At 43.0% G+C, this 17,133-nt stretch overlaps 1 protein-coding gene across 2 annotated transcripts in view; it reads left to right on the top strand.

The window, feature by feature from the left end:
• The window catches only part of tenm1 (teneurin transmembrane protein 1), a 191,642-nt gene that overhangs the window by 88,171 nt on the left and 86,338 nt on the right, over positions 1 to 17,133 (top strand). For both annotated transcript variants that reach the window (XM_026188289.2, XM_080287598.1), the window contains exons 6-8: positions 2,481 to 2,654; positions 13,152 to 13,354; positions 15,115 to 15,322. In XM_026188289.2, coding sequence (XP_026044074.2) covers positions 2,481 to 2,654; positions 13,152 to 13,354; positions 15,115 to 15,322 — 585 coding nt within the window. The remainder of the gene's footprint in view (positions 1 to 2,480; positions 2,655 to 13,151; positions 13,355 to 15,114; positions 15,323 to 17,133) is intronic.

Here is a 17,133-nt window from a genome sequence, read left to right as displayed (position 1 = left end):
TCTTCCATCATCTCCTCATCACACTCAGAGGTCCTTGTTCCCTTCTTGCTCCGGTGTGTTTGCGTGTGCATGCATGCTGTGCAACTCTAGATGCTAAGTGTTCAAGCAAAAGGTCAACAGCCATAAAGTAAGAGAGAGAGAGACAGAGAATGGGGGGAGGGCTGATGAGGAGGAGCAGGAGAAGTGGGGTCTGAGGGTGTTTTGAGGAGAGATGGAGTGGTGACGAGGAGAAGGTAGGAGAGCCGGTGAGGACTGTCGCTGCAGAGTCATAACTGTAGTGGGTAATACTTGGCCAGCAGAGGTGTGGGGGACACCAGACAAACATGGAGAGCAAGAAAAGCAATTCAGATGAGAGGAAGCGAGGAGAGAATGGAGTCTGAGAGACTTAATGGTGGAAATGCCAAATGTATCAGTTTGGGAATAACTTGTCATCCCTCACTGAGCACTCTTACAGACTAATTTATGAAACTATGATAGGTTGTTCCACTCCACTCCACTGCCAAATATAATGCCATACAAACTGTGACGAGGAATACAAACCTACATTTTTAGGTGTGGTATGATATTTTATGGTGTATTTTAAGAGAAAGATAATTGCCGTGGTCGAAAGGAAATTTCAGCGGCGCTCTTGCTAATTCTGTCAGTGTCAAATACGTGTGATTTTGACCACCTTCACTGTGTGTGTGCTTTTTTCATGAGTTTCTTTCTACCTGCTTCCGTTCTCCTCCCACCTGTCTGCTAAGGATGCAGTACGGGCAGTACCAGACAACCGAAAGGATTTTGCTGGAAGCTAAATCCATGAAATTAAATGTACAAGGAAGATCATTTGGGTTACTGTTTGACATCCTTTTTTCCAGCATCAAAATGAATCATCACAGGTACTTTCACAGCAAGGTGTTTATGCGAAAAATCCCCCACGTCGCCTTTTTTTAAAAAAGAAAAAGAAAACAAGAGATGTTTAAAAATGACTGACTCGTACTCACACTGACGTGAGGAGCTTGTGCGTGTCCATGTCTGGTCTCGTCACAGACTGACAGTTCAATTAGTTTGAGCTAAATGATGCATGACGTCTCCCTCATGGCCCTGGTAATCGTCAGTGTTCTGCTTTGAAGAGCTCATATTGTGCATGAGTAGATAGCTAAACCAATAGTGGCTAGTGCTAGTCAAAAGTAGAAATGTATGATTTGCTGATCCCCGTAGATGCCAGAGTGAGGCATGGGACCCTGTTGGCTTCAACTCTCAGAGCTCATCATAGATTTGCTGGTATTTTTCAGAGAAAACAGTTTTATTTCCCCGCCTCGCACCCCTCTCCTCTGTGCTTCCTCAAAGGAAAGTAGCAGCAAATGGCTTTGAACTATTTGGAGTTTTAATTAGGTATCCTTCATCAGGAGGGGGTGGAGTGTGGGCGACTGTGGAGGCGTGTGCATGCATGCATGTATGCACAGATGAGAAAAGTGTGAGTCTGCGCCGTACCTGTGTGATTGTGTTGGTTGCGCCGTATAATTGTGGATTTGTTTTTCTAAGCAGCCATTTTACGCGAGCGTTATCAAGCTCGTGTCAAGTGCTTTTTCTGGGTGTCGGCAATCAGCAGACAGAGGACAGACAGTGAAGATGTTTGAAGTCCTTAGAAGTTCCCTACCTTGATCTGCATGCAGCAGCCATCCTCTGACTGCCACCAGCACATAGTAACTTTTTGATTTAAGTCTTTGCTTTTGTTTGATGTTCCAAATGTGTCAGAGGAGGGGAGAAAAAAAACTGCAATGATTTATTTCATTTGCTTTGTTCTTCCTATCAGCAAAGGCACATTACCTTTTTAGATTCTTTTAAAGAAATTAAAAAAAAAAATTAAAACACTGCTCAAGTATAAGCCTGAATGAATGGAACCTCGTGATTGGTCAGAACACAGCTGAATGTTTTACTCAACACTTTACTGACAACACTCGCAAAAAACTAATTCATTTCCTTAATGGGCGTGTGTTAGTTGTTTTTATTTAACAGCATGTTGGTTTCCCGTCCTAGTAAACAATTTTATGAGTGGGAGGGGGGAATCCAGTATTCTCTCTCATACCCTTTGTTGTTTAAAAGGCCCATATGGATTGTGAATCGGCAGCAGCTTTCAAAGCATCATTAGTCATGCATAAAAGCCTGTGTTAGCGCTTTAATACTAGCCCTGGGCTCAGACTCACAAGATCTGCCTTAATTGCCCACCACTGCCACGTTCTGTGTTGGTGTGCACATGTGCCATGTGCGCAGGCATGCACGCATGTGTGCGTGACAGTTTGTCTTCTCTGCGTGTTTTCTAATTGTCCTTTGCTTTGCCGGACGCTAATAAGCACATAAAGCGAGTGAGTGCTCTAAGATGGGCATTAAAAAAAGGATTCAGACACACCCCTCTTGCATGTTTTGAATAATGATCTCCTCTGTCTGTTTTCTTTTCTTTACCCTTGGCTGCCAATCTGCGTGTGTGTGTGTGTGTGTAGCGGTCCACCTGTTAGGTTTGACCTGGCATCTGCGTCACGGTGAGAGCCAGCTGTATGAGAATGGCCTGAGCTCAGCAGACCATCAACAAGAGGACCGCAGCAAAACCAGACCGACGAGCTCCGTCCACCTGCTGGACACGCTCAACCCTGAAAACACACACAGTGGTGACAGAGGTGAGCTGACACGCACACAGTGTACACTGTAATAACAGATGTTCTGCACTCAGCCACTGACAGGATCTGCCCGTTAGTAACAACAAAACAAATGTAATACAGCAGCTTGAAAAATTTGTATTAAATGTATTGACTAAAAACATAAGTGATGACTTCGAGTGCTTCACTTCATTTTTCTTTATCTGTGCCTGGCTGTTTTCTTTTTCTTTCTATCGACATTTTTGCAAGCAAAAAGGCAAGGAAAGCATTTTTGACTATTTCATTAAGCATGCCCAATAAGAGCGTATTTTGACAAATCGGAATTATTTTCGGGGCCTTCATATTTCAGGTTTCCATGGAAAACCACCCCTTCAGAGTTGCTCTGGACTTACCTTCATGTCAGTCTTTAACCAGACTTATGCGATGTTAGTCAGCTGGGACTTTTCATTTTGACAATGTTTTTAAAAACTGTCTGCGTTGTAGCTTCGAAGTTCTGCAGACTTTTGCAGAGAGCTCCTCATCTTTGCTTTAGGTTGTCAGCTCAAGGCTACAAGCCTTTACATGTGTAACACACCCGACTCATCAAATGGATTATGAGTAATGTACATGCCAAATTTTGAGACAGGAGAGGAATGTGTTAAAAAATTATGGACATGAAGTTGTCTTTGGATAACTGTTGAATCTTTGCCTAAATCCTGGAGAGCGCTCTTGACGGGCTGCAGAGACATAAATGAGTTTTTCTTCTTCATGCAGACTTCTTCATGCTGTTTGCCATTTTTTTACTTTTGCTGGGTGCACCTGGTTTTCTGGAAGGAGGCCAGCTGTTGGTTTTGATGGTACCTGTGATAGTGCTCTGATAGATTTGTGCTTTTGTGCGAGTCCTGGTATTATGTCCTTCATTTGCATGGCTCCACTCTACTCCTCATATTATCACCTCTGCATAAATGGCAACTTTCAGTCAACTTTCAGCCACATGGCAGCTCTTTTAGGCATGAATTATTGATCAAAAAAATGAGACACATCTGCCCACTTAGTGTCCCGGTTACTTTTGGACCACGGCAAATTGTGCACCATAGCTTAAGAGGATTCTAGTTGTTTCTCTTCGATGATGCTGTGAACCACAGCTGAGACTTCAATTAGGATCCATTAACTTCTGCAAACTAAACATATTGAACAATGACATGTAATGTTTTAATCACACTTTTACAAACACCATACACATAAGCCAAAGATTAAGCCTGTCATGTTGTGTTGCTGCAGAGGCTAAAACGAGTACAAAGAGTTGCTGAAGAGTGAAAACTGAAGATGCACCAAACACATACACCAAACACATGCACTTATATTCGGATCTTCAGGTACAGGTCTACAAATTTCAATCAGCTTCTAGTGCATTAAGTCCCTGGCTTCGTAAATAACACTCTTCCCACAACTAATGATCCAATACAATAGAGAGACATTAGTCCAGAGATAAGCCTTACTCTGATTACTCATTTTTTAGAAAGGCTAGGAAACTGGTTAATCGCGTTTTCTTTTTCCTGCTACGTGACTGGAATTGCTTTTCTCCACTCTGCCTTCTCCCAACTAGCCAGAGGAATTACTAACACCAGTTTAACCCCACGATATGGGACATTAATTGTGAGCGTCTCAGGTCATGAAGTCAGACAGGACAGAGCAACCTTCATGGTTGGTGTGATTCTGATGGATATTACATCGGAGGCTGTCGGAGCCCACGTTCAGCGCTTACACAGAAAACGTGCGAGGCAAAACTGCAACTCGCTGCAATTTAGGCAACCTGGGACATCCCTGAAGCAACTATTCTTGATGAATCCTCACATTCGGAGGATTAGCGCTCTCATCAGTATCTAAATCCTCCAATAGAGCACGCAGGGGTCGTGGAATTCACTTCTGAGTGTTGCGTCACAACAATCTATTGTTTCAGCTCTTATTGCTTTATATGCGCCGTGAAAGCTGGGAAATCAAAATGGGCAAAGCTAAGCTGTTGATGCAGGGGGCTCAGATTAATAAAATTGGCACGGTGGAGGTGGTCCCCAGGCAGAGGAGGGCCAGGGAGATTAGAGATTAGGCTGTAATCCAGTGTGGCAGATTATCACGCTCATCCTGCTGCACCCATCACCTCTCACACCAAGAGACCACACAATCCCCTAGATTACACCGCGAACGATGGCGAGGGAAGGAATGGAAAGGATAGAGAGAGATAAGGGGGCAAGGGACGGATACACGATGAAGCTAAAAAAGAATTGCTGTCATTAAAGTAGCAAATTCCTTAAACATCTTAGAAGAAGCTTTCACAACTTGTCTGCAAACCACCAAAAAAAAAGGAAACTCAAAGAACAACAAGATGCAAAATGTTCAGTTTTTTTAATTCGGAATAAATTGTCTTAGCCTAACACGCTGCTATAAACACAAGGAACACAAGTAACAGTGGGAGCATGAAGATAGCTGAGGCGGCTGATTGGAGGATAGTCATCAGTTTCTGCTTGTTTTGATATAAACTGATGACACAGTAGGGAGAGATGAAACGAGCTTGGCGGAATGATTGGAAGGTAGTAATCTTCTTGTATTGTCGTTCATGTATTTTTAGTGTTGTTGTTTTTCTGTCAACTTCAATGCCATAAAGATGATTTGTTGGCTCCACTCCGAAATCAGAATCCGGAGCCGCAAGACTTCTAATCCACCTTATGAGGCGGCCCGCGCCACCGTGCTTGATGCTAATTGACATGTTGTGTCATGCGCATATGGCTAGCGTCTCGTCAAGCCGCGCGTGCTGTTTTATATTCTTCACGCTATCTCTCCTGCAGTTTCCAGAGATCACCAGCAGCCCCTCTAAGCCGACCACACATAAAAGCTTCTCTAATTAGTATTACAGTAATTGCCACTCGCCCCATGATACCCAACCTCGCGCTGATGTGCATGCATGAATGTGTGCTCACAAACACACCGCCTTTCCCTTATCTCTTCTCTGTTTTTATATCAAACAAGCGAGGGTAAGGGCATTTAGAGATGGCCATCTCACACACACACACACACACACACACACACACACACACACACACACACACACACACACAACTCTTCTGGCGTACATGAAAGCAGATGTGCCCAGAACAGAATTTTTTTGTCGGTGGAATCCCTTCCTTAATGAAGTACATCAGAGTTTGAGAGTAATATTTCACTCAATGTGCAACGTCGGATGTATTAACGATATGAAATGATACAAAGTGACATACAGTAGAGCGGCGCGTTGCCTCATTATAATGTGGAGATGATGAAATATGGAGCTTGTGGAATGCCATCTGAGCCTATGTGATGATTGTATAAACTCCTGAGTTAGTGCCGAATTGTTTTCACTCTGCCTGATGGTGTGGTTGGAAAATTGTGTGTAGATGGATGAAATGTGACAGAGACAGAGAGAAGGGCTCTTAAAGAGCACATCAATATTCTAGACTGCGTGCAGAGAGAGTGGAGGGAAGTGAGGCCGAGCAGTCCGCATGTGTCCACAAGAGTAAGAAAGTGTGTTGATGTTGCGCGCGGGTGCGAGCAGAGCGAATGTGTGTGGCGCAGAGGTGAGCGCGTGCGCGTGTGTGCAAATGCTTATGGACTGGTCCCTGTTACACTGGTCTCATTGATTTTCTCACGCTGGGATACAGTCTCAGGATGTAACACATGCGCACACGCCCACGTTCACACAGACACACACGCAGAGAGAGTATGGATCACTTAGTGAACCCCCTGCTTGAGCGCCTCAAGTTGAGAAAGCCTAACAGCAGCGGCATGTCTGTCTGTTAGGCGGCCGGCATTCAAAACATCTCATCCAGAAATATCGGAGGAAATGAAACATAATTTCAAACTACAGCCAGTGTTTACAGTATACATGTCACGTTTTGTCAAGAGCAGGAACTTTTGACATTTGAGTAGTATGTGCCACAGGCTCTGACATCAATTGTAAAACAAACAATAAAATAAACTCAAAGCTGGTCAAAAGGTGGTCAAACAAGAACTTTATTCAACTGTTTCCATTTGATACTGGTGCACTGTACAAAAGTATTGAGCCACCCATCAAGTCATTATATTTTGATTTTTAAATTTTTGTTTGCTATTGCTCAAGGCGTCTAGAGGAATAGTTCTCCATGCTTTGTGAAGGTCCTTTAAAGCTTTTCTTTGGACATTGGCTGCTTTTTTACTTATTTTCAGTTCAGTTTTGTTTGTTAAGCTACTTTGTTACTGGCAGCCTGTTGCAAAAACAACACATTTCCTTATTTTTCTATGAAAACTGACAGAATAAAAAAGTTTGGCATACAATAGTGTGCAGTGTGCCCTTAAAAATGAGGAAACTTGGCAACTGGAGGACAAACGAATAAAAGAAATGATAGTGTAAAAAAACATCTGTAGCAGATGAACGGTATGTGAAATCGATATCCTAAAGAAATAGAAAAAATCCAGCAAAGACCTAATACAGGACCTGAGAGATCTGGCACTTCAGTTAATACTACTGTTCACTAAAGCCTCATCAGAAATGGTCTCAGTAGAAGGGTGGCTGTCAAGAAGCCTTTCTTCAGGATGAGAAACAGAGAGAAAAGTATGCCGAATTACACAGGAACTGGACTGAATCAGTGCCAACAGGTCTGATGGAGTCATGAATCCAGAGTAGTTTTGGTTTAAATAATCATCAGTATGGAGGAGGTCAGATGTCATGTGGTGGAGGCTCTGTCATGGTTTGGGGCTGTGTTTTAGCCAGTGGTGTTGGGGATATTTAAAAATTGATGGAATTGTGAATGTCGAAAAAGTACTGTCGCCATGATACAGCATGCGGTATAGTGGAAAGTTTTATTTTTCAGTGTGACGCCAAAAACACTGCCAATGCAGCAAAAGCATACCTGGATAGAAAAACACAATCAGTCATGGATTGGCCTCCCCAGAGCTCAGACTCATTATTGAAGCAGTGTGGGATCATCTTTGTAGAGAACAAAATGCAGCCAACATCCAAAGAAGAGCTTTGAATTTCCTTCAAGAAGCCTGAAGAACTATTCCTTAAGACTGCTTAAAGAAATAACAAGAAAGCTGCCTAAGAGAGTTTATTATGAATTAAGCAATCTCTGTATGTATGCACCTATTTCCCACCATCCCAGCAAAATATAAAGAAATTAGGGGTGGCTTGAGACTTTTGCACAGTCCTGTTAATGCAGTTATTAATGCGTTTAATTAGCAGCTTCCTTGCAGATTAAAATTACATTACATGCCACATGCCACAGTGAATTGTTAAACCAACCAACAATATCATATTCCTGACTCAGAATGTGCCTTTGGGGAACGTCTCCTCACACAAACATGATGAGTCTGCTTTCACTGAAGTGAATGAGTCTTGTACCTTAGTTGACAGAAACATGAGTATTTTCCTGTTGTTTCTGACCACATTTTGATTATGCTTGTCAGTTAAATCCCTAACAACAATACTGGTTTAAAAATAGATCATTTGAGCACAGTGCTGGAGTTTTGTTTCTTTTTTTCTTTGGCTTTTGTTGGAACAAACCTTCGAGTTCCTCTGCGCAGGAAAAACTGGGAAGATACAATTTTAAAAAGCAGTTAAAGTAGCTTTGCCTTGATTTTTTCCTACATTCAAACACTATTTACATATGCATCAGCATTAACAATCTAATAGCATAGCATGATATAAGCACATTTGTTAAGGAAATACATATTTTTATTAAGCAGGTAAAAATATCTCTTCACGTATCTTTATTAGTAGTTTATTAGTAAAATTTTGGAAAACATATTAGATACAAATATTTCATAAAAATGACAAAGTGATGTACCAAAGTGTAAAAAACACTACAGAGAAGGAAGCCTGTTTTGTTACACAAAGTTGCATCGACCTTGTGCTCTACTTTTTTGGACATAAATATCCAAGAGGGGTAATTTAAGATACTTACAAGTAATTTTCAAAATGCATCACAGTAGTTAAGCCTCTAGACCTGCACCCAGACTACACAGGTAAAGCTTGAAGAAAAATAATCTGTAGGTACTTTATCCACGTTCCAATTGACACAACACATATTACATGTGTAACAATGCATGTGTCGTGCAGTGGGTGCGTTGGCTAAGGGCCAGATGTGTCTGTCACACACGTAGCCTGGGGTCTGATGGTAGAAGGTGAGGAAGAGAGCGTAATGGAAGGGCCTAAGGCCAAGAGCATTATCTTCTCCTGACTCTGACTGACACTCATTAGGCTGCACAGTGGAGAGAGGCGGCTGAAAGCTTATTAAGCCACCTGCTCAAAAGGCCCTTAATTGAATCCAAGTAATTATAGAGACCTTGCCCATTGTGATATTTTTATTCATCCTGCGGCAAACTCAATCTCTCTTGCATTTGGAACGCTATTAATGTTGTCTGCACCAATATGTGTGAGATTCAGACACAGACCTACGCATCAGTATTGACGTGCGCACACACACACACACACACACACACACACACACACACACACACACACACACACACACACACACACACACACACACACACACACACACACACACACAATTCCAGTCCCCTCAGACGTGTCCCGTCACCAAGACCCTGGCTGCACTTTTTAGTCTGTTCTCTGCTTCATTAGAATCTGAGGGATAATAAAATTAATTGCAAAGACAGTTTAGTTCCTTTGAAAATAGATTACAGGTGTAATTGTTTTACCTGAATAACCCGTAGGCAAGAGAAATTAATTAGACCTTGTGTCCCAAGTCCTAATGTAGTTCCGTTCCTTCATTGGCCTGGTGCACCCACACGCACACACTCAGAGACACACAGCACATTCAGATGGATGGGCAGGCAAACTCACACTAACTTTTGGAAGCACGTGCTTTGCAAAGACGGGGGTGAAGGAGGACAATGTGGAGATGTTAGCGAGTCATTAGAAATGGGAAAGGTTAAGAGTTCAATTGTAAAGCCGTCCTGATCCAGATGTCCTGCGGCCTGGGAACATTTTCAAGGGCTAATTTAGCAGAAAATATTGCATTGTGTACATGTGTTTCCATATTGTGTGCGACTAGTGTCAGTGGGGGCATTAGAAGCACGATGTGTACAACCAGTATAATTGGCTGAGGCAGCATCATCATTATTATAATGCTCTCTATGTTGGTTATGTCAGACTGACCCACTACCAATTCATCATTCCCATCAAGGCCATGTTGATGGTAGACATGAATGAGCAATGCAACGCTTTTATCTGCCCTTTAAACAGGCTCAACATTTTCAAATATTCCAATTTTTTTCTTCCCCTGCCAACTAATGATAAAAGGAGGCTTATGCGACGCTGTTGTATTTTTACTCTTATTCCAAGCCGCCGATAGCAAGTGTGAATTTCAAGCTGCTTTTCTGTTATTAAAGCCACGAGATAGCAAGGTGCGAAGGAATTTTTGCCTCCCAGTTTGCATATCATCTTGTTTAAGCTTGTATTCTTTATGTCTGCCAGATAGGAATAAACACAGATTTGCTGTTTTGAAAGATCTTTTCAAAGAGTGGGCTCAGGTTTTGTGCTGAGACACACGGCTGGAACACACTGATTGACAGAAGTAATCTGAGCGGCTCTAGGAGCCCCCGGTCACCATGTGAGCCGTCTGGTTTCTGTGGGACTCCCAAAAATGCCTCGATCCTCTCCCCTGGTTTTACTGGAGCTGCAGTATTATTCTCTACGTGCTGAGACAGACGGAGAGAGGGAGGGAGGGAGAGAGAGATGCAAGGAGGGTTTTTCTTCTTTCTTGCATCAGCAGTTGTAACTCGACACAGCCAACTCGTCAATGAGCATGGTCCTCTCATATGTGCTCCCCCCTCCCTCCCTTTTACATCTCCCCTGCTTCCCCCATCTCCCTACCACCCTTCCTTGTGGCTGACCTGAGTGCCGCTTTCTGTCCCCTTGTTGCATCACACTTGGAGAAGCACTGTACAGTAATTAGCGTCAGTCCTGCTCATCTGCCCGCCAGCCTGCCAGTCAGCCTGCTTGTGCGCCTGCCTGCCTGCCAGTGTTCCGCCAACTGCCATGCCCTATTCATGTCCTATTCATGTAGTGCTGAATAAAAGACTGCTTTCCTCGGGACATCCATCCCTCTGCTGGCCTTTATATTTTTGTGGCGAGGCGCAGAAGTGAGGATTAGCATTAAAAGGAATAGACTGCTGAGGTAGACTCGGCAGGAATGCATGAATGCATACTTTAGTTCGGCCAAGCTGCTTTTGTTCGGTTTGGTAGAGATTTTAGTGCGGGAACAATTTATGCCTCATACAGACACCTGTCTGTGAGTGTGTGTGTGGGTTGGTTCTTTTTTTGCTTTTGCTTTTACTTTCATTCAAAAATCTTTTTGAACTGTTTTTGTTCTCGTCCCAATCTCATCGTTTTGTCCCTTTTTTTCCCTCTCGTCGCACTGGTTAAGCGCGTTACCGAATTAATCACTTTATTATTTCTTTTCAAGTGTTGCCTAAATGAGATAGAAGGGTAGAAAGAGATGATGTATGATCTTTTGGCATTCATTTGCACAATTTTTAAAATTCACTGAAATTCAAGTATTCACTGTGTGTGATTTGACGAGTGAGCTGTGAATGTCTTTTAGTCTTGGCTCTAAGATATTTGTCTCGCGTTAAGGTTCAAAGCTGACCCTTTCCACAATCTCGCTGCTACAGATGGCCTGCCAAAGTGTTGGCATCGTCACGTCCACTAACCAACCAGATAGGAATGCAGTATTAGATAACACACACTGATCAACTTTGACACTGGCACACTGGCACAAATTGTAAAGGAGAAAAAAAAAAACACCAAAAGAAATGGAATGAATGGAGGTAAAATGTGGAAAATGAAGTGTTTGGAATTCCAGCAATGAGTCGTGGCGGCAGAAGCCACGTTTGTATGATGTGTCTCCAGATGTTATTATGACTCCGTTAGGCATGGAAAGAAACAGCCGGGGAATTGTGACCGTTCATTGTGGCCTAAGATTCTGTAAGTTTCATCAATTGTGCGGTCCGCATAACTCAACTTGATGTCGTACCTAAGTTTATTTGATCTATGTTGGCTTGAGATTGCTGAAATCTCCCAGTCTGCAGGTGCCACAGCTATACTAGAGATGCATGCACAGTAGTGCTTTGAGCAAGAAATGCATTGCTTAGGCATTTTCAACATACTGCAAACTTGTTGTCTTTGCTTTATAGAAAAGGGAAACGACTTGTCCAGGTAGTACCTGTCACCCTGTGATGACCCTTAGTAGGAGATGGATAGACGGATGGATGCACCTTTTGTCTAACATTTGTGTGCAGATATCCGGCTGTGTAGTTGGAGCAGGGTAGCATGTTTGCTGATTAACCCAAGGCGAACTGACCTGGTGACGAGAGTAGAGAAGAAAAGTTGATGTGACATTTCAAGCAAAACCACAAATGTCAGCTTCATGGCGTGATAAGCTGGAAAGACAAAACGATCATCAGACCCAGAATTTTTCTCCGATCGTCATGAATATCTGTGTGAAACTTAACAGCTGTAGGTACTGAGAGGTCTGCAATAAAGAGCTGGAATGACCAACGGACTAATAAATATTCCCATCGCTTTAGCTTCTGCTAGCATAGCAAGATGAGTACCTCCGCCTCCCTCGCTCTGACAGTACGTGTGATATATGTCGGCTGGCCTGCAGGCATGTATGGTGTCGCCATAATGGAGTGGTAAAGCAGCAGGCATTATGGATTGAGAGCGAGCCGGCTCGTCCATGAATCTGCCCCTAACTGTTCTTCTGCCTTTGTGGCCGTAACGATCGGCTGGCTTCCCTCTGTCACCATATTTCCTCCATCTTAGTTTAGAAGCAGAGATATATCTCTACATAAAGGCTGACACACAGAGGGCTGGAGAGCCTTGCCTGCTCCCCAACACAAAAGACTTGGGCCTGGTGGTTGATAAAGGCTTATGGAGAGAAGAGGAGCTGATGGCCAGGGGACTGTTGGAAAGACCTATTCTCTTCACAGACAAAGACACACTCTCACTCAAGACACTATCTGTGTGACGCTGTTTGTGAATGCGTGCATGTGCCCTCCTCACTTTTTCTCATCCTTCGCTCTCTCTCGTTCTCTCTCTTCTTTCACACTAACACACACACACACACACACACACAGACTTTCTTTCTTGTTAGAAGATGCTAATATAGCACACGACAAAGCCCCAGTAGACAGCTCTCAGACAAAACACTTCCTTTTTAAAGCAGTTCATCTTTATGCAGAGTCTATCCAAAGGCCTGCCAAAGCATGGTCTCTTGAAAAGCAGGATTTTCACCACCGCTCAGTCATTCCTGACATCTATTCAGTCTCGCTTCATTAGTGCAGCGGCTGATCACGCTGATGTTTGAGGACATCAGGTTGGTTATTAATTGCTCCCTCTGATACTGAATACGACAGCCTGTCCGCCTTGATAAATCTGCAGCGTGTGTCTTTAGCGGCCTCACCTGTGTGATTTTTTTAATTTTTTTATTTTTTTGCCTACAGAAAAGTGGGTGCGAGGCCGGGCCATCGACCGTGGCGAGGTCGACATCGGGACTCAGCAGAGCCAGGCAATCCCGCCGGGACTTTTTTGGAGGTTTCATATAACTGTGCACCATCCGACCTACATCAAGTTCAATCTTTCTCTTTCACACAACGCACTGCTGGGGGTCTATGGGCGCAGGAACATACCGCCTACACACACTCAGGTAAAGAAGGCCCCATGTCGTAGCGTGCTGTTCACCAGATGGGCATGTTTGCTTCAGCTGCTACAGATCCCATCCACGCTAATGCACCTATTTCTCTCCACTTTGTCCTTGCATCTACACTGAGGCAATATTCAGCGGTGGGGAGTGTTAAGCACTTATTTGAACACGATTACATTATATTCTTTGATCCAGAACTCCTGATACTCCAGGATGCTCTAGACACACACGACACACAATGCTTTTTTTTATATTTAAACATGAGAAATTATTTTAGTTTGAAAGTCTTTTTAAAAACTTCTATTGTGATACACTGGCTGTCTTTTTTGTGCATTTCCTCTAAAACCACATCTCTTTATTTATCAACATCTTTGTTCTTCCCAATCTCAAACTTTGTCAGTGTGCTCATTCAGCCAGACAGAGCATTACAGCAAGCACATTTTCATCCCATCTGACAGCTGGAATAGGTTTTGTTTTGGTTTTTTGGATTCGCTGTTACTTTGTCTCCATTTTGATGTCTCTGGATTTCTTGTCCTAAAAGAGGTGGAAGTTGCATTTTGTTCTTTTCAGTACAAACGCCGATTTGTGTGGAGACAGATGTCCATAAACTGCTTTTATTCATGTTTTGTGAGGCAAATGTGTTAGAACAAACAAAAACAGTTAAATCGATAACTGACTGCAGCAGAGCATGAATTCGCTGTCTGCCTGTTTAACAGGTAGCATTCATGAACCATGAACCAAAAAAAATCACTGCTTTAAACTTGTTCTGACAACACAAAGAGAAAAAAATGTAAATCAGATCAATTAAATTGTGAGTTCAGCTGTATTGAAACACAGTGTTAGAGTTGCTGATGGAAAACTGATGTTTTTTTCTTCTCTAGACTCGTGCGTGTTTTTCTCATACTGAATATGATGCTAATTTTCCAGCTAAGAAAACAAACAAAACATGAGGACAAAGCAATTCTCCCCACATGGACACGTGTCTTTCTAAAACGGCGCACGGGCACCCTAAAAAGTACGGATGCACTCGGTTTTTCGTGAAGAAAACGCTGATGTTAGCGTCTCGTATCGTGCAAAGTGTAGAACAGCATTGTGCCATTCAAGACGCACAGATACAGACAAAAATACAACACACACTGAGTCATCTGCTTTTTAACATCAGTGCGCCCCTGCTCTCGCCTGCATGAAGAGGTCTAATTAGCTGTTTTTGACACTAGTGTGACACACAGCCCTCAGGGGAAATAAGACTCAGCGAGTGCTTGCTAGTTCAAGGAGGTTTGAGGATGGATAGGAGGGGAGGGAGAGAGAGGAGATGAGAGTGGTGGGGGAAGTTAAAGAGGGAGAGAAAGAAGCACGAAAAGGTTAAGACAGATGAAATAATAGTCTGCTCCACTGAAAACCTGGGTGGTAAAGTGTGCCCATGCTATTAGCAGCATGTCAAGTTTTTGAGCCAGCTGCTGTGGAACACGTCTGGTAGAAAAGGGAGATGCGGCTGAAAAAAAGCATTCCTCCTTTCCTTTGGCCTCTGGATTCACATTTGATATGCGCATCATGAATTCTACTCCCCAATTTCTTGTATCCACCCAGTTTTCTAATAGCATTCACGCAGCTAGCCCAACAACAGCCACACGCCACTGCACAAGGTTTGCCTCGCTCATTTCTGTTGGCTTTATGTAGCTTTTGCGAATTCCCATGTTGTTTTTGTTGCTGTTGTTTCCTTCAGACTGGTTGATAATGCTGTTTCCTGGTTGTGTTGTATTCAGTTTGACTTTGTAAAACTGCTGGATGGGAAGGCCCTGCCCAGGTCCTTGACTGATCCCGTCTCAGCTGCCAAAGCTCCCAAAGGCCTGCTACTGAGCGGCCTCCAAGAAACAGGCTTCATCGAGTACATGGACCCCGGCACCTGGCACCTGGCTCTCTACAACGACGGCCGCAACCTGGAGCAGGTGTTACTCCACAGCACTCCCATAGGTGAGAAGGATTAGCTTTTTTTCTTCTGTATTTGTCTTGCTTTACATGTGTTCCTCTGATAACGTCTCAGGGCTGCTTCACTCTCTCGTTCTGTCTTCCTTTTTATCTGCGGATATGCAGACATGTAAGGACATGGTCAAGAGTGGTGTGAAACTCATTGACATTTGAAGGGAACTTTTCCTATTATGCGAGTGAGTTTGGCATGGCAGAGACAGCCGTTAGAAAGGGGAGGACAGCTCCTGTAGTAATGACAGGGCTTGCTAACTGCAGCTCATTGCTATGACACACACGGATGGCAGTGTAAATTGAAGGATGTGAATAATGCAAGAGTATGTGGCTGAATATAGACAAGTGGATAATTACCAGGGCAGTTTCTTCACTCCCACTTTGCCCAGTAGTCCTTAAGAGAATACAGTGTTGAAATAACCAAAAAAAAAAGTGTTGGGAAATGTAGTAGCACAGTAATGCCATGGAGCAACTTGGTAATTTCCATGTTAATACACTCACACGCATATCGTGAGCGACCCTCCATGAAAAAAAAGTCTATATTTTGGGATGTTTTTCCTCGCGCGTCTCTTATGACGAGGTTTTCCTATTATTCAGGAAATGATCAGGAACATTATGCGTGGCTGACGTGATGCTTTTAGGCTAAATATGTATCAACAACCCCTTCAAAACCCAAGTTGCAAGCCAATCAGTAAACAGCTCCACAGAGGCAAAACATTGTACTGAAGACATCTTTCATCGTCATATTGACAGAGTCTTTTTTACAATGACTGACAGCGTGCGACAGCTAAACACAGATTTTATTTCAGAGCTGTCAAACATTTGTTGACACGTGTGCTGTCTGTAAAGTCTGGAATAGACCAGACTTTCTGTTTTTTTCCCCAGTCACATATTTCGTGATAAACAGGAACCAGGAAGAATTTTTGTTGCCTCTCTTTAGTAATCAAAAACAAACAGAGGAACAACAGATGGCCTTAGTCTACCGGCCTTTAGTTTGCCGAGGTTGTTCAAAACAATTAATCGAGCGATACAGCTTGAAAGGCAAAAATAATATTAATGGATTGGGGTCAAAGATCATTTTACTGCCTATTTACACATCTGAAAGAAGTTACGGCGGGACACCGCTTACTTTCAGAGGCAGAAGATGAAAGCCGCCCAGCCACTGTGCGGTAAATCCTAATAAGGGACACAATATAGTGTAGACCGAGAATTGAACCTTGATGATGAGGAGAGGAGGGAGAATTGAGATGATCTCTGTCGGGAAACTGAGCTTTTCCGCAGCCAGTGGTAACTGGATACATCGAAGAAACGAGAGAGAATAAATAAGCGAAAAGCGACCGTGAAAATAAATAAATAAAGTAAGATGAAATCAATAGAGTGTGGAGTATGACAAGAAGTAAAAATATGAGCACAAAGATGATAGGACAATACCTGAAATGGGGCTGATTGCGGTTTTTGAAAAAAAAAATTGCTTGTTGCTTTGGGATGTAAAACATGATTGCAAGAGTAATGAGACGTGGGGCTACCTGAGAGAGAGAAAACCCTGTCATGGATGTTCACAGTAGTCATTATCTTGGGGGGGAAACAAAAGATGAAAAGAAGAAAGAATCAAGTTGGGTTCGATCGTTTAAAATCACATGTGTTGTCAGCGGATAACTGACCTTTGTCGTTCGGAAGATATTTTGTTCTGTCATCCTTTCACGGGCCATCTCACACGCACACACACAAGCAGAACACAGTCATATCGTACTTGCTTGCAGCTAAAAATTGTCTGCATAAATTCTGATATAGATTCTGTAATGCAT

The sequence above is a fragment of the Astatotilapia calliptera genome, chromosome 2 (assembly GCF_964374335.1).
Source record: "Astatotilapia calliptera chromosome 2, fAstCal68.1, whole genome shotgun sequence".
Lineage (NCBI taxonomy): Eukaryota > Metazoa > Chordata > Actinopteri > Cichliformes > Cichlidae > Astatotilapia > Astatotilapia calliptera.
The sequence above is the reverse complement of the archived record's forward strand: the minus strand, read 5'-3'. Positions and strand labels throughout refer to the sequence as shown.